This window comes from Empidonax traillii, unplaced genomic scaffold (assembly GCF_003031625.1).
Source record: "Empidonax traillii isolate 1590-97213 ecotype Southwest subspecies unplaced genomic scaffold, ASM303162v1 scaffold10:size5872457, whole genome shotgun sequence".
Classification (NCBI taxonomy): Eukaryota; Metazoa; Chordata; class Aves; order Passeriformes; family Tyrannidae; genus Empidonax; species Empidonax traillii.
Window position 1 is genome coordinate 4,573,210 of NW_020955203.1, and position 18,221 is coordinate 4,591,430.

General features: G+C 42.1%; 1 protein-coding gene across 4 annotated transcripts in view; it reads left to right on the forward strand.

Moving 5' to 3' along the window:
* The window catches only part of SETBP1 (SET binding protein 1), a 264,688-nt gene extending 246,467 nt beyond the window's left edge, over positions 1 to 18,221 (forward strand). For all 4 annotated transcript variants that reach the window (XM_027885462.1, XM_027885471.1, XM_027885454.1 and 1 more), the window contains 2 exons: positions 11,832 to 11,999; positions 17,202 to 18,221. In XM_027885462.1, coding sequence (XP_027741263.1) covers positions 11,832 to 11,999; positions 17,202 to 17,758 — 725 coding nt within the window. In that variant the 3' untranslated portion in view covers positions 17,759 to 18,221. The remainder of the gene's footprint in view (positions 1 to 11,831; positions 12,000 to 17,201) is intronic.

Consider the following 18,221-nt stretch of genomic DNA (forward strand, 5'->3'; position numbering starts at 1 on the left):
AATCCATGGATTTCTGGTGACAAAATTCAAAATATCAAATCTGATTGACCTGTCTTCTCAGGTTTTTGTCCCAGTAGAGGAAAATAAATCCTAAGTGCCTTTTTACACCCAAACTGCTAAATAAAACCCCTCTAGGTTTCTTCTTCCCAGAATTCTATCTTTTCTGTGAAACCTCCAAGGCCAGGTTTTACAAACACTTGTCTGAAGCTGGGACCTATCCTTTTGTCAGTTTGTACTTGCAGATGGAGTCCAGTGCATTTCTGAACAAAGAAAATAGACCATTAACCTAATTTCAGGCATAAAGGTTGGAGAATGTGTGCTTGACACTTTCCTAATGTTCATTGGTTTTTCCATAGTGCCATGACTTGGGCAAAATCTTAGTCAGGGTCAGCATTTCAGCAGACTTTGTCTCTGTTATATCTTTCCTTTTGAGCAATAAAATTCTACCACCCCACGAAAGCAATCATAATTTTAAAAGAAAATTAAAATTAGTCCTTGCTTGTATAATCTTTGCTTCATCACGATGCTCTCTCAGAGTGGATGTTTAAAGCGAACATATTCCTACCCTGATCCACCATTCTGTATTTTGTCTGCCTGGTGCTATAAAATAAGCATATAAGGCTATGGGGAGATCAGTTCATTGCTTGAAGAACCTAAAATATTCTGTTTTGGCTCCAGTAAATGTGAAAACTGAAGACAAGCTTGCACCAAAGCTGTGCAGAAAAGCTCCCTGCAGATTTAGAGTGACTCAAGCATAGATGTGCAACCTTAAAGTTGATAGCATAACTCCAAATGTCAGCGGTTAAGAGCATTTAGGGTTTCCCCAGTATGCTCTTTATTCTGTTCCTTGTCAATCTGCTTCTCACACATGTCTGTAATAAGTGATTTCCCTCCTCCATCTTCTTTCCAATCTATTCTTTGTCTCCTACTTCCATCTATTTCTCTGTTTCATTCCACTTTGCACTCTTCACCTCTTTAACCTTTTCTTCATCAGTCAGATCCCTCCTTGTGTCTATGCTCCATGGAGGCACTCTCTGACCTTATTATATGTGGTCTCTTTGCCATCCTTCTTCCACTGTTGTAGGAAGCAGTCTCCAGCAAGAATTTTAATGAAAACCACTCCCAATAAAGTATTTCCTTAAGAATTTTCCTTTGAAAAGAATGTGAAAGTGAATATTGTACACTAAAGTTCTTAGAAAAGCAACAGCGGATCACTGAGTTTTTTAAACAGGATACAAGGAAAAGGATGAACTTGAGGAAAAATACTGATTTCTATATCTAACTTTTTTTTCTATTCATAACAATGTTGAGCTGTTAAAATGAACCTATATATTGCACTGTGTTTGATAATTTTCACAAATTTTAGAAGTCTTCAAATGCTATTAGAATAGGGAAGAATTAAAGTCTTATGTACCATAATGCTGTTAAGCTTCTTTGTTGCCGAGTTTGACTGTCAGTAACACTTGTGAGCTTACCTATGTATCTGTTTAAATAGATTCTTGTTTTCATATTGCAGCAAATTACTGTGGTTTTCATCATGAAAGGTAAAAAAATATCCCATATCTATTGATCTGAAATACAGAAGAGGAGAGAGAAGAAGAAGGATAGGTACACTCCCAGTGAGCATTATTTTTCATCTGGGCTGCTGATAAAGCAAGTACTCATTTCAGCGATAAATCAGCATTAAAGTGGGATGAATGGAGTCAGATTTTTAAACAAAGCCAGCATGAGACCTTCTAAAAATAAAAACTCCTCCATTGGAGTCTTCTGGACTGCAGGGTCTATGGAGACTTCTGTTAAGTGTTGAGATTTTACTTCAAACGCATGTCATACCCAGAGTACTTCTCGTTATATGAACAGGGCATAGCTTTTTACAGATAAAGAAGAAAAATGACATTACTAGGCTGCCCTGCTCAGCAGGGAAAACACTACTTTAGAAGTCAGCAGTCCTGGATGGTATTACCAGCTCTGACTTTCAGCCCATCTTTATCCCACCTGTCCCCAGGTGCTTGCTGTGGTGGCTTGGCCACCTTTGCCTGCAGCTGCAGTGATTACAAAGGTGTGGACCCCTTGGGGGATCAGTTCAGATATTACTGCACTAAGTTTGGGGGTGGAGGTGCCCACCTGGTTCTCTCCTTCTCCCTTTGTGTAGCAGGATGGGTTGCTGGGTTCGAGCAACACCCCTGGTAGAGTTTGCTTTTCTAACACAGGCATCGCCACAGGGCTACTTAACTCAGTGCTATGCAAATATAACATTTAGGTTAGCAAGGAAAATATATCAGCTGAATTTGTTCATCAAACAGATACTGTCTTTTGCTGAATGCATATGCAGGGAGAACGAAGCCCTGCTGTTTCTGGAGGAGCACTGTGCTGTGTTTTCTCAGCGGAGGGCTCAGTTGAACTTGCTCAGGAAGATTTTTGCTAATTATTTTGCTAACTTCTCCTAGTTTTCATCACTTTTTGTACCATGAATGTGCCTGAAAAATGACTCCCATCATTACACCGGTCCAGCCCTTGTGCACCATTCGTCCTCCCCCCACTAGCAACTTGACTCTTCTGCCTGTGCTTCATGCCAGCACTCTCCTACCAGAGCTGCCAGTGTCCCATTTAATCTGTGATAAATACGAACTGCTCCCAACTCCATTTGCCTAGGGGATATCAGCTCTATCTGCCACATTTAAAAATGATCATCCCTGTTGTTTAGAAAAACAACAGCTCAAAATACCACCCTTGACTTTTCTCATTACTTACAGACTGAAATTTCCCCATCTGTCTTTCCTCGGCTGTGTTCTCGAGAAAGAAATCCTGTCTTATGTTTTCTTCCTCCCCAGTGAGCAAATCCTCATCCACTGTGACAGCTCATCTCGGTGTGACTACTTTTTCTAGGTAGATCCTTGCTCTTAGCTGTGGTCTCTTCGTTTCTGCCCCTCAGTGCACCTAATGGCTTTTTATACCTTTAAAATAAAGAGCCCTTTGGCTCACTCTTCTGCCTAATCATCCTCCCTGAAACACTGCCTTTTAATTTCAGTTCTTTCACAGATTTTAATTTTTCTCCTCACCTCTCTGTGAGAGAATTTAGTTCTTCATCACTGTGTATTAAATCATTCGTTTGCTGAGATATTTAATGGCAAATTTAATTTCTCCAGCACCATTGGTTTCTTTCCCTCTTGGTTGTGTCAGTCTCCAACAACTGTAAACTGTAATTTTTTATTCAAATAAAAGTTTCAGTCTCTGGGTGAGTAAAGTCTTTGATTCTGAACCCTTTACCTTAAACTCTGTCTCACAAGGCCGGGGAACTCAAAGCCTTTGACTCTGAATTAGTCTTTTGACCCTTTGAATTTTCTTTCATTAAGTTTATTTATTGCTGTCACTGGTATATAAGTACCATGTTCTTCTACTTTGATCCAGCTTCTACTGGAAATCGTCATTTCACGTGTTCATTACTTCCTGGCATAACAAAGTTTGGTGGTTTCTTACATGACATTTCCAAAACCCAGTCCCACTCAGTTTGAAGAATTTGGTGCCTGGGAAAAGTACTCAGGGGAGCTGGGGGAGACTGGACAGGAGCACTTTTTACAATCCCCTTGGGTGACTGTCCTGTGCTGCCCTGGAATGTGAACTGCTTTCCACCAACTCCTTTAAATGTTCATCTTTGACTACACATAAGACTGAGCTTCCAGACACACATTCCTTCATCTCCAGTGACTGAGGCTGCATGTCCTTTATTACTTGGTCTTCTGACTCACACTCAATATGCAGAGGAGGAAAGAAGAGAATGATTTGGGGGATCCATGTTTCTTCCTGTACCAGTAGAGGGGGGAAAAAAAGGAAATCCCAAAGCAAAATCAAAAGGCAAAGATCAGGACTCCGTCTGCCAGGAAGTCTAATGCATTACAAACATAGGCTTGAAAAAGACAGGAGATGGACCTTTTGAAATTCAAATTGCTGTTGATCATCCTCTTAGACTTCATCCTCAGCAGCCTGGGCAGCAGGTTGAGGGAGGGGACATGTCCAGCTGTGGAACATCCAGCACAAGAAAGATACAGACCTGTTGTAACAAGTCCAAAGGAGGTCATAAAGGTGCTCAGAGGGCTGGAGGCAAGCTCAGAGGGCTGGGGTTGTTCAGCCTGGAGAAAGAAAACTCTAGGAAGACTTTAGAGACCCTTCCATTACCTAAAGTGGAGCTTAAAATAGGGTGTAGAGGGAACTTTGACAAGGGCCTGGAGGGACAGGAAAAGGGGGAATAGCTTCACACTGACAGAGGGCAGAGTTAGAATAGATATTAAGGAACTCTTGCCTGTGAGGTTGGGGAAGCCCTGTCACAGATTTCCCAGGGAAGCTGTGGCTGCCCCATCCCTGGAAGTGTCCAAGGCCACACTGAAGAGGGGCCCTGGGCAACATGGTCTGGTGGAAGGTGTCCCTGCCCATGACAAGGCATTTGAAACTAGCTGGTGTTTAAGGTCCCCTCCAACCCAAACCATGGTGTGGTTCTATAATTTTGTGGCTGGGCAATGGGGTTTTGAGACTCACCCTGATGATCGGCAGAACAACGCTTTCTTACCCTGACTCCTCCTGGGGTTTAACCCTTCCATGGATAATGCTAACAACTATGTAGTTATCAAACATTGCATGTCATGCTCCACATGGCTCTGGGACCCACGTCCCCAAAGTGGAAGAGGATCTGAAGCCTCCACAGGCATCTCCACAGCTGTACAGAGCAACAGCAGATGCTCCGCTCAAGTGATGCCTCGCGAGGCTTCAGGTATTCAGCAGTTGCCACTGTGCTCCCTGTCAGGAAACACAATTATCTTCATGAAGAAGTGAAGAGGAAGACTCACACCACATTTTGTGAACTCAGGCACAGAGATTCACCCAAGTAGAAAGGAATGGCAAGATGCATTTAACCTCATTAGTTTCAGTAGGGCTGACTTTGTGCAATCCATCAGTATACAGATACATTAGGGGAACTAAACTATTTCCACATCTCATTTACATAATGGATGGGATGTGAAATGAGTCCTATGGAGAAGAAGTGCCCTGGAGGCACTAAAGTTTATCACAATATGTAAGAGTTCTTTTAGATCATTGCATTAAATTTCCACTAACAAGATAACAAATTAATTGTCTGTATTACTGTACTAACCCAAAGCGGATAAAGTGTATGATTTCAGCAGAGGAAGGCAGCTGTTTAAGACAGCTTGGTGGTTATAGGAGGAGGCAGAAGAGATCAGTGTGTCTCCCAGCATTTGTGTGCCATGATGCCAGCCCTGATCCTGCCCCTTTAAGAAATCTGGCTCTTCTCTAATCTGATGTAGGACTTGAGCTTTATTAGTGAAGTGAGGGAGAATGAGTAAATCAACTGTATCAGACAAGCCTCAGGACATCTGGAAATTGATCATTCTGCAGAAATAAGCACTCTGTGTTTATTAGCTGGGAGTTCATCACTATCACTTCTCTTTATTCAATTCCTAAGAGATTTCAAAGCTATCATCATAGCATTAGCTCTTCTGACTGTGCTACTGCAGATAAAGATCAGAAGATCTATCTAATGATGGCTTTCTCAGTCTCTCTCTTTCTTTCTCTAAAGCTATTCCGTAAAAAAAAAAAAAAAAAAAAAAAAAAGGTAGGAAAATAGCTGTAATGAAATAAAGCAGACTCGATGTCTTAAATTTTTGCCTGTTGGCAATGGGAGTAATTTTTTATTATTATTATTATTTTTTATTTTATTTTTTATTATTCTACAGAAACTTGGTTTTATTCAGGAGTACATGTTCTGCAGAAAATTCCTCATAGAAAAGGTGGAATTGGAAGTTTTTAATGTGGTAGTGGAAAAGGGAAGAAGATAAAAGGACTTAAAGCCAAAAAGCAGTGCTGTACATTGAAAGTACCAGTTATTTTAAATGATAATACACGTCAGATAGAAGCCAGGGAAATGAATTCCATAAGTTAGAAAGGTAATAATATTACTTTAAGAAGAATAATTACTTTTCTTAACTACATTTATCACATAGTAATTCAGTTCTCCCATCTAGAATATGATGCAATGCCAAACTTTTGACTGATTTATTTGAAACCAGACTGAAGAAAAGATTCACCCAGATACGGGGTTTCTTCTGGTTCTTTATTCTAAACTGAGGAGTTATCAAAATGCAAATATTATGACTAACTGCATTCCTGTAGAGCTACATTGCATAGCTTCATTGTGTAAAGACACTGGGAGGAAAAAAAATCATCTGTAAGAGTTTTCCAATAACAATGGTCAGAGGCATAAACAATTTAAGTACAGCTGTGGATTTCCAGAAATCTGGGGGGATTACAAATCCAATCCAATGAGCTCTCTAAAGAAAAATCTTCCCTATCAGAAGCTTCACTAAGATCAATTTTTAGCAGCCGATTTTCTCTGTTTTCCAACGGCAGATTAACATTTATTATCTCTTCTGAACTGGCACTTGGAGTTCCAGCCTGGGTGCACATTGTGCTAGATTCTGTATACAAATTAAAGAAGAAAAGGTGGATGTTGTCCAAGGGCCTTTCTGTATAAGTACAAGATGAGAGAAAACAGATGAATGCAATAAGCAGAGTGATCATGATTTAACAGTAAAGCAAGGAGAGTTAATTAATCCATTTGTACAGAGCCTGGTACAATGGAGTTAGACCACATTACTTGTGATGTTAGCACTTAATAACAATAACAATAATTACGAGGTCTTTAAAATTAATGTATTAATTATCAATTAGAGCTCATAAGTTGCTTAGCCAGGGAATGAAGAATGCCATAAATCTTTAAGAAAAGGCCAGTTTCAAGTCAGTATTGTCTTCCCTCGTACACAGGCCAGTCTGCCCTGAACAAGAATTGTGCTTCCCCTGAATCACCCTTTTACTTTTGATTGTGTTGCTTATTTATTTATAATCATGCCATAACTGTTTTAGATTCTTGCTAAACTCCTTTGTGTTTGCCCTTGCTTTTGAAGCCTCCCTTTCTCATTACCCAGATAATGATTGATTTCCTCCCAGATCTGCTGCCCACTGCTCACTTGCAGGTGCACGTAGCATTGTCTGTGCTATCAGTAGGACTCAGGGGAGTTAAGGTATGGGTCTTTCATGGGACAAAGAGAGCTCTGACTTGAAGGAAATGCACAAAGATCAACAGATAGGTGATAAATAAGGTTGGAATCAGGACATTAGTGTGCATCATAGAATCCTAGAAGAGTTGGGTTGGAAGGGACCTTAAGCATCACCTTGTTCCAACCCCCTGCCATGGGCAGGGACACCTTCCACTATCCCAGGTTGCTCCAAGCCCCATCCAACATGGCCTTGGACACTTCCAGGGATGGAGCAACCACAGCTTCTCTGGGCAACCTGTGCCAGGGCCTCCCCACCCTCACAGGGAAGGATTTCTTCCCAGTATGTAACCTAAAACTTCCCTCTTTTAACTTAGAACAGTTCTTTGTCCTGTCTCTTTCTGGTTGTGCAGAAAGTCTTTCTTCAGCTTTTTTGTAAGGTCCCCTTAGGTACTGGAAGGTGCTCTAAGGTCTCCCCAGAGCCTTTTCTTCTCCAGTCTGAACAACCAGAGCTCTTCTCAGCCTGTCTCCACAGGAATAGACCTTCCACTACTGCAGAGTGCATCAAAGCCTTGTGAGCAAATTGCTTCACTTCTGTGGGTTTCCAACATAGCCTCTGAGTCTCTGCATTTTGGTATCCATGAAAGAAAACTAATGATTCTTCCTTATTGGCTTCTCCAGATCGATAAATTACTCCTCTTCCTCAATTAAGATGAGATTTTCAGTGAGGTGAGTGACACAGGCTGAAGAATCCAAGCCCCTAAAACAAAAGACAGATGTCCAAACCCATGATTCACCAGTGATGAGCTGAAGTTGGGCCATATAGACTTTGAAGTAATTCATTACATTTGTATCTCTTCTGTAAGGGGAGGATTTTCCTCAATGATTTGTATGACCTTGCTAAACCCAGATAGGTGGTAATTGAGCAGCAACTACTTCTTCAGAAGAAACAGAATAAAAATATTGAAAATATTGACTCACCCCAAAGGCAGTAGGCAGCACTTTGGTCTTTGACCTTTAAGCATCCTAGGGTAGTCAATAACCCGGCTGTTAGATGCTGTGCCTGCCACTGATTTTGATTTGGGAGTAGTTTAACCTTGAACCAAGATCCAAGTAACCACGGCAACAGGAAGTTGGCCTCTCCATCCAAGGAGTGGGAATCCATAAATCAAGGTCCCTAATGCAAACACTGTGTGCAGGTAGAGATTTGAGAGGATAAGTGGTTTGTGAGGGATTACCTTTGAAAAAATGAATGACTGTCCCTTGATATGTTGAAACACAGCTTCACAGACTTTTTTTCTTTTTATTTTTTTTTATCAATAGAGGTCAACAGGTTACAGCTGCATGTTTTCATTCGGCTCTTTATAGAGGCCCTTCAGTTTAATTAGAGCCAGATGTTGAATTTATGAGGTTGTTAGCATTATTATGTACCATATGCACGTGCATATATGTGTATGTGTATTGATACACGCACCCACAAACCCACATTTCTTGTGCACCAATTGCGTTCATGAATAAATAATGTTAAGGCACAGACTCAAGCACTGGTGAAACCTCAGGTTTGCATATGCACAGTTCCACGGTGGTGAGATCCCACAGGTGTAATTACCTTGCCAAATGTCCCGGTTATTCTGTGGGACACTGTTTTGTTCCACGTACAGCGCTCGCCTAATGAACAGCTATTTGGTAGCTGGATTTTCCTCTTGCTATTCAGTGCGTGACATCATGTCTCATTTATTCCACATTTCTAAGCCTTGGTATGAATAGATGAATGTTTCATGAATGTTGATAATTTTATTTTCACAGGACTGCTCTTGAGATGAGGGGTGTATTATTGTTTTCATTTGCACTAGAGAAGCCAAGCAGAGAGAGACTGAAGTTTAATGGATACAATTTGAGATGCTTAATACCAGGTTTGAGGCTCTGGGAGGATGTGAAGTCTAATAGGCAGAGATTCCTGTATTTCTACCAAGCCATGACCTGTAATACTGTCTCACTCATGGCTATTTCTGCACTCAGAGCTCTTGCCTCCCTTAAGTCCGCAGTTTGATATATCAGGTTGTGGGTTCATCAGGAGTTCTATTCCAAACTGGTCTACTCTGTAGCCCTGTCTTTCAGACTCCTTTCACCAGAGCAGTTCTGTGCCTCTCTCTGATAGAGATCTTTTCCATGTTTTCTGAGACAGCCCGTAGATCTCCTGATATTCCTCATTTCATGGGCCAGAGACAAAGGTAGGGACTGTTCATAGCAGCTCCAAGCAGCTATGAAGAAATACATGTGCAAGAAATTTTTGATTGGCATCTGGAGTGGCTGAGCACAGCCAACAGACACAGAGCTTTGTGCAGCTGTTTCTGGCTCTGCTTTGAGATCTTGATCTTCTAGGAAAGGAGCACCAGGAGCAGCTAAGGGATCTGATGGGGCTCAACCTGGAGAAAAGGGGGCTCAGAGGGGACCTTCTGGCTCTCTGCAACTCCCTGACAGGTGGGGGTCAGGCTCTGCTCCCAGGGAAAAAGTGATAGAAGAGGAAACAGCCTCAAGTTGTTCCAAAGAAGGTTTAGACTGGATATTAGGGAAAATTTCTTCAGGGAAAGGGCTGTTGAGCCCTGGCACAGCTTCACGGGGCAGTGATGGAGTCCCCATCCCTGGAGGGATTTAAAAACCATGTGGATGTGTCATTTTTGAGTACGGGTTATTGGTGGCCTTGGCAGTGCTTGGGGAATGTGAGACTTAATGATTCTGTGGCTGTAGCTGTCAGAATACTTGTGGAGACTTTTTGATAAACAACCAGGTGCTATGAAGGTGCAGTGGGGGTTCATTGCCACAGGGGATAAAGGCCCTGCTGTGCAGGGTGGTTTGCTGCTGGCCTGGTACTTGGATCACGCCAAACCAGATCAGAGTGGTAAATTAAAACAGGCAAAGCTGTCAGGAGACTTTCATGAATGACCAAGAAGTTCCTGAGCAATGTCAGATACAAAAAAGGAAGGAAAAGGGATTGGCCCAGAGAATTACAATGCCCAAGTATGCAGGGATGGGCTTAGGAAGCCAAAGTTCTATCTGGAGTTGAATCTAGGGCAGAAGAGCACCGAGAAATGTTCCTACAGGTACACAAGCAGCGAAAAAGTAGCCTAAGGAAAAGGTGGGCCCCTTGCTGAATGAAAGAGGGACCCTGGTGGGAAAAGACCAGGAGAAGACTGAGGTGTTCATTGTCTTGTCTGCCTTGATCTCTACTGGTAAAACTGGCCTTTGAGAGTCACAGGCCCCTGAGAGACGTGAGGAAAGGAAACTTACCCTTGGTGGAGGAGGATCAGATTGTGGAATAGTTAAACTGGATATGCAAAAGTTCATGGGATCTGGCTGGATGCATCCAAGGTGCTGAGAGATCTGGTTGGCATCATTGTGAGGCCAGTCCTGGCTGTTTTTGAAAGGTTGTGATGATCAGGAAAGGACCCTGAGGAGCAGAAGAGGGGAAATGGCATTCCAATAAGGGCAAGGAGAAAGATATTCAGGGGGATCTTATCCATGTATGCAAACATTTGATGGGAAAGAGAAGAGAAGATGGTTCCAGACTGTGTGCAGGGGTAGGACAAGAGGTAGTGGGCACAGACTGAAACACAGATTGTGTCTGAACAACAATGTTATACTGAGAGGATGAAGAGATTGTACACAGAGGTTGTGAAGTCTCCTTGGAGATATTCTAGGCTGACCAGACATTGTCAGGGTAACCTGCTCTGGCTGACCCTGCTTGAGCAGGGTGGAGTGGATTAGATGGTCTCAAGGGAACCCTTCCAACCTTAGTTGCTCCATGACTTTTTTAAATCTCTGTATGATTTAATTGCCAAAATCTGATACATTTTATCTGAGGCACACGTGCAGGTAGAGATTTGAAAAGGAAAGGAATTTATGACAGATTATCTTTGAGATAATCCTATAGCTGTCCTCATCATGTTGAAGCTCAGCTTCAAAGAGACTGGGAGAGGTTTTCAAATTTGAATTGCAGCAGTTTAAATCTGACACATTTGCAGTCAAACAAAACGGGTACAAAATATGAGACTTTCAAAAATATTGTTAAGGGAGGAATCAGACATAAATGCATTATTTTTTGGTTTTCTTCTGGAATATTTGACCTCTTTGGTTTATTTCTACCACTCATTTATTATTCTGCATTGTAAACTCCAGATAGAAAAATGTATGACAAAGAAGTTCTTTTTTAACTCCCTTCTCTTTGATGAGTTTTAAGGTAAATTTTAATCAGGGAGGGGATTTCTGAGAAGTGAGTGTAATGTGCTTTAGACAGGGAATTACATATTGACGTTGTTCCTGATGCCTGTTCCTTACCCAGATGAAATACCCACTAAGTGAGGTGTTTATAGAGGAGAAGCATGTAGGAATGTGTGGAGAATAAACTACCCAAGGAATGACAAACAGTCGATCCCACTAAATAGAGATATGAAACATGTCTCTCTTTATACATACATCAGAGTGTATGCAGGTTTTTTAGAAGGAAAAGTAGTAATGTGGATTTTTTTTTTCTTTTTTGGTTTGCCATTTTTTGCAGAGACCAGTGATAGTGTACTCTACAGCAAAGTTATCAAAAACAAATAACAATGGTGATCCTTGCTAGTATCAAGACTGTATTACAGGTACATATACAAGGAAATATGGAAATATATCAACATAGACAGGGCAGCAACAACTGACTACTCTTTTTTCAGATGTTCTCCAGGCATGTTACTTTACCAATATTCATCCAAATTTTATTTCCTTCCTCAGGTATTGCAGGTCCCCACTTAAAAGCAGACCAGACTTCACTTCATGGTAAAATGGAAAGTTCTGCCTGTAACGTGATGACCAGAAGGAAACCAGCAGCTGTTGACAGTGTTGCAATGCCGAGTCCAGTATTATCTCTCCTACCTTCATCAGCAGCAACATCTGAAGCAGGTAGTGCTGTTTCCCTCCTTACCCTCTCTTTCTTCCCCATCTTCTTTCTTCTGGAACTGCACTGCTCTTCCTGATGGGATGAGTAGCTGCAAATGTGCATATCTAATGTGATAATCAGGCTGTAATTTTTCTAACACTTCCTTACCGTGATTGTATCTTGGCATATCAAATCTATTTCACCCACAGGCCACCAAACTCGTGCAATAATGAGGACACAAGTAGCCTGTATGGTCTAGCAGGGGGTTCTGTAGTAGGACTCTGGGTTTCCTTCCTCATTTATTTGAATGTTCCCATCCCTGTAGCATGAACATACCAAATACACAGCAAATAGCTAAGGAGCAGATAAGATTTTTTTGTTGCATACTTTAGTGGTTTTAGTATAATATTCTGTCTTGCAAATGTGAAATTGTACGGGGCAATGAATAGTACTTTAAATATCAGAGTAAATAAGTCAGAATTGCATGCCTTTCTTATATTTTGTGCCTCTATTTTGAATCAGATCAGAAAAGTGATGTTGTTATACTGTCAGAAATTGAGCCAAGTCATCACACCTTGTTATGGGCATGGAAAGAGAAGTGAATCTTTCATTACGCCCTAATTTCCAGTGAACGGGTAACCCACAGTACACTGCCTTACATGCAGCCTTTAGGAGTTTCACAGTCTCGTGAAACTTTTGATGCCACCTTCACAAAAATCGTATTTGTATCACTGATTTACAGAATGATAACATATGTAATTATTCAATTTAAAGTGCTGTTTCAATGCACTCATTTTGATTCCCTTCTCGTTTCCTGAATAAATAGTGAAAAGAAAGGTTCCATGCTGTAGAATACCCTCCATAAAGATAAATTTTTATGTCTGTTTTGTCTTTAATAGTTTCCTATATATAAACTAAGGACAGATTTTTAAAGCAGCAGAGAATGAAAGCACACAAATATTTTATGATCCGTCTCAAGATGAAAATGTATGCTTGACTGCATTGTTCATTCTTTCCATTTTCAGAAGTCTAATTAAATCGTTGGTTTATCTGTAGCCCAGATGTTGAAATAATTTAGTTGAAATCTGAAAGAAACTGTGTTAATGGGAAAACAGGACAGTGCTATGGGTTTCCTGTAATTAATAGGGAGCTCTTTGAAAATTCCTCCATTCAAACCAAGTGAACAAACTGAGCCCAGCTTTTAGCAAACAGTCTTCTTTTTTGTGCCATGTTCTTGCAAGTGGCCTCAGGCAGCTCCAAAGAGATGGAGAATGACAAGCAGTAATAAGGATTTTAGAACTTCAGACGTAACAACCATCCAGAATAACATTAGGGGGCCTGTGGAGAACATCCAGAGGGGTCTAATCTACCTGGACTCACCTTGTTCCCCATCACTCTGCTGGAGTGTATCCTTCAGCCACTTCCAGTCTACCCTTGGAAATGGGTATTTTTGCTAGAGATTTTTCTCTTTGCCTCAGAAGTTCTTTGCAGCCTCCTATGAATCCTGCACGACTTCCTGGCATGCCCGTGGCCATTTCAAATTGTGGGACTGGCCCTCACTTCATAGGTGTACCCCACAGAAGGGAGGAACACTGGGACCTCCATGTGCCTTATTTTAAATGTGTGAAACTGTGTTTTGAGGCCAACATTGGTTCTTGCTTGTCTGGGGAAGCAAGGTGAGGTTGTTTGGACAGTGTGAAAAGAACGAAGGAAAAGTACAAGTGTTTGTTCTGCATCACAATGTTCTAATTTCTCTTCTCCTTGGGCTGGATTTTGCCAAAAAATGACCTCTGGCCTTTGTGAAGGCAGCGTGTGGCCATGCCTGGGGAGGTGTAGGGAGATCCGTATGCCCAGGCAAAAAATTGTTCCCCCTGTGCATCCCTGCTGCCTGGCATTTGCCGCATGTTGTGTCATCTCCGTAGGAGCACATTCCCCTTTTCGTGTGCCTGCATGCAGACAGAGGTACTGTTCCCCATCGCCTCCTCAACCCCTTCTAAATGAATTCCACTAAACAGAGCAAGACAGAAGTCTTGCAACATTTCTGTATGTAAATAGCAAAATATGTGCACGACCAGAAAAACAAAACTTAAAACCAACGCAGACCAACTTGGGTCGAGGTTTGGTCAGGGTCTGTCTGGAGAAAATGGAAAAGATTAATACTTAGCTTTGTTTTTCAGCAGAGCAGTATATCACATGTCAATATAGGAAAGTACTTTATATCAAAGATTGCTCACCAAGAACTTCCAGATGAGTTGATAACACCTAATGGCTCTCACTTCAATAGTGGTTTACTTTGGCAGATCTCCCTGATATTTTGTCATATGCACACCTCATCAAATCTTCCCCCTGCAGACCCATCAGGCTCTTTCCGCACAGTCTCCCTACACCAAATCCAGAATCAGATGTCCCTAACACTTAATAGTCAAAATAACATTGAGTTTCCTAATATCTCATTTTAGAAGCCTGACCTGAAAGGATATTTACTCATTCAGTACATGCATTCTGACTATTGGCAGAGAGTAACAGAACTCAGATGCTTTCTAGAGCCTGCAAGTTCAGAGAGGCTTGCTAGGAAGAAAAGCAAAAGCATTATTAGTAGCCATAAACACCCCAAAGCATTTATGAAGGAAAAATTAGTGCAGTAAGATGGCGTAGAACAGCACAGAATTTTTTTTTTTCTAGATGAGAAAATCAGTTTCAGTGCAAAAAAAAAAAAAAAAAAGCATCATACTGTCAGCTTGCAAAGTTTTTTAAGAGAAAAAGAAAAAAATTATCTAAACATGAAGGAAGACACTGAGAGAGCAGTTTGGCAGAAAGCAAGAGCCTTCCTTTGCTCCAGTCAGGCTCCTGACCTCCAGTCTGCCTCTTCACAAGAGACTCCACTGAGGGTACTCAGCCTGAGTGAACTCTTGAGTGCCTGAGGTACTCCATGGATTTCAGGATGGGCAGGAGTGTTGTGTTTTTCTTGTCCAGCATCAGGACATCAAAAGGATGTGTGTGGTCCCCTTGAATTGCTTTGAGTTCCCACTTTAGAAATGAAGGTCATCCTCTACCGTCTGTACACGCCAGGTCTCCATTGACAATGATCAGGTGGTAACACTAATCTGCAGAAACAACTGGCTACAGAGAAATCTCAGTAAATACATAAAATCTTTGCAGGCACTTGGCTAATGCTTTATTTCAAACCTGTTTCCTGTTCTTTGGCTTACTTTCTTTCCAGAGAAAATTGACAGTAAAGCCAAATCTCCTGGTATCATAATGAACCTGCAAGTGTTCTTGTACTTCTGCTAAATTTCTCATCACCAGCTGAAAAAAAAAACCAGCATTACTTTGTGGGACAAACAAACAAACAAAAAAAGGAAATTACATCTCAAATATGAGAATTAAGGGGGGAAAAAAAAGGCAATAGCAATAAAGGCAAAAGGTGGACAGCAAATGTGAAGAGTGCGCCAAATGTTTGATTTTTTAGATCTTCTGATCTGAAGCTACTCTCAGTATCTGGGAGGGGCTCAAAGTATTTGCATGCTTAAGGCTGAAGATATTGGAACTCTTTGTGTCAATCACCAGTAAGGACAGATGAGAGCAATCATTTTCCATGACAGGGATTTAACCTTTTTTGATCAAATTTCTGAGAAACAGCTCACTGCCACTTGCCTTTAGGGACCTTGCATCCACAGTTTTTAGGGGTGACCTACTTGGGAGGAATTCTGTGCAACTAATTAGCTTCTCCTGATCAGCTTGGATATTTCATTTCCTTTCTCTTTTCCTCTGGTACCAGAATGACTGCATTCCTCTTTTCCTTTGTCCTCTGTGACTGCAAGTGGGTTTTATTTTTCTTTTTGGTGTGGGGAGTGGGTTACATATGGAAAATGTATTTTGTTTTGTAATTAATGAAAACCAGACTTTGGGAAGTTGGCCATCCCAGGTCTTTATTTATAAGAGAGCATATGTCTGCGTTTTGTTTATGACTCACTCCTACTTCTTACATTGTAACTTGGGTTTGTTTACGCAAGCTCTTCACTGAATCCAAGCAACACGCTGGTATAAGAGCCAATAATTTACATTTCTCCAAGAGGGGAGGCCAGTGAATGAAGTTTATATGCTGAATCTGTCATAGCCTATAGAGGGCAAGAGGAGATTCTCCCACTTGACAGTTCCTGGTTATCTGCAGAAAATACTACAATGGCAACTTTATTTAAACTACTGCTAGAAGATTAGCCGTGAAGGGAGTGATAACCCCCAAATGAATCTTTCTTGAAATCTTGGCTGCTCTGGAAACTTCAAGGATTTCAAACCCAAATGACTGCTTGACAGTCAGGTGTAAATTAAGTTTGCAAGTAGATGTGGGCTGAGGTTAATTTAGTGGGATGTTTTATTCTTCACCAAAAAGAAATTCTGAGCTCCATCATTTCTTTTCTAGCAGTGCGGAACGGATATGTTAGGAGTGAAAGGGAGCACCAGTTTTTGCAAAAGCAGAATTAATACATTATGTTTCCCTCACAAAGGGGTAGTTACTTCTAATCTGTGTGCAAATCCTGAACTCTGAACAGATGCCATGTTCAGTAAAGGACAATGAGACAATTTAGGCAAAACAAGCAAGGTCTCATGTCCTAAGCAAAGGACCAGGAGCCAAGAAATGCTGGGTACTCTTTCCAGCTCTGACAATGACTCACAACGTGACCTTGGCAAGAGACTTAACTACTTTGGACTTCATTCAGATCTAAAGTAAGTGATCTGAACCAGGAGTAAGGTTACTTTGGGGGCTATTAAAGTCAATTATATGACTGAGTAATTTCAGCTTGTATCTGCAGAGATGAGAGTACAGAAACCCAGGCACATGAATTTGCCACAGATTAAGTGACCCACACAGCTTGTCTAATTTCAGTAACAAACAATTTTCATACTAACTGGTATTCATGACGAGAATTAAAGGCCAGGGTGAAGACATCAGGATTATATCTTTAGGATGTAGAAAGTTTTAATAGTTAAGATGATCCAGCTATGCTAAGCTCCCTTCACTCCAACTAGAGGTTTAGAAATGAGAATGAAGCAAACTCTTGGTAAAACATTGTGGTAGAAAATGTTTGGTTCTTTAGGAGAGGGAAGACTGCTTAACATCAGAGTTGTGTTTTCATCTCCTCCTCATGAATCTGAAAGGATTCCAAGAAGAGTTTCCAATCGCTGTTGCTTGACCTACCGCTGTTTCTCTCCTTTTCTCCCAACAGCCAGCTCACCACTGAAGAAAAGGTTCAAGCGCCGTGAAATCGAAGCAATCCAGTGCGAGGTGCGCAAGATGTGCAACTACACCAAGATCCTGTCCACGAAGAAGAACCTGGATCATGTGAACAAGATCCTGAAAGCCAAGCGGCTGCAGAGACAATCAAAGACAGGCAATAACTTCGTCAAGAAGCGGAGGGGTCGTCCTCGGAAGCAGCCCCTTTCCTTCGACGAAGACTCCAGAGACCAAATGCCCGTTCTGGAAAAATGCATTGACCTTCCCAGCAAAAGAGGTCAGAGACCAACACTCAATCCTTTGATATTGGAGCAAGCAGCCACTCAAGATACTATCATGGCCACCATCGAGGCTGTCATACATATGGCTCGAGAGACACCACCCCTGCCGCCTCCTCTTCCTCCTCCACCCCCTCCACTCCCTCTCCCTCTACCCCGGGCGCCCCGGGTTGGGAAAAGAAAAAACAAGTCCCCTCAGGAGGAGGAGGAGGACGTGAAAGTGAAGCGGTACCGGAAGGGCAGGGGGAGCGAAAGCGAAGGCCTTCCCTAAGGCCGGGGCACCTCGTCGGACGTCAAGGTGCCAGTGGCGGAGCACGCCAGGGCGGAGGGATGGGAGGCGCGCTGTCTGTTTGGCCCCTTCGGCAGCACCGGACTCACCCGTCCCTCCAGCAACCAGAACTCACTGCAGAGAGCTCTGCCAGCCGGGGCGTGCATCTTCCTCTTCATCGCTTTGACCCAAGCCCGCCCTCCAAGGGAAGAGGGGGAAAGGGTGCGGGGAAAGGTGGGGGATAGAGGGGAGGGGGATGTGTGTGAAAGCTGGTAAAAAAAAAAAAAAAATCTACTCTGCAGAGTTTCCAAAACTTATCTGAATCTCAGCATTGCTGTTCTCGTACCGTACCCGGAGGCGGGAGGTCATCCTCGCAGGGAGCTGAACGTTGTCGCTAGGGGCGGCGTGCTCGACTCTGATTCTGTTTAGCAGGCCAGGTGAAACTAAAAGTAACTTTACCATAGCA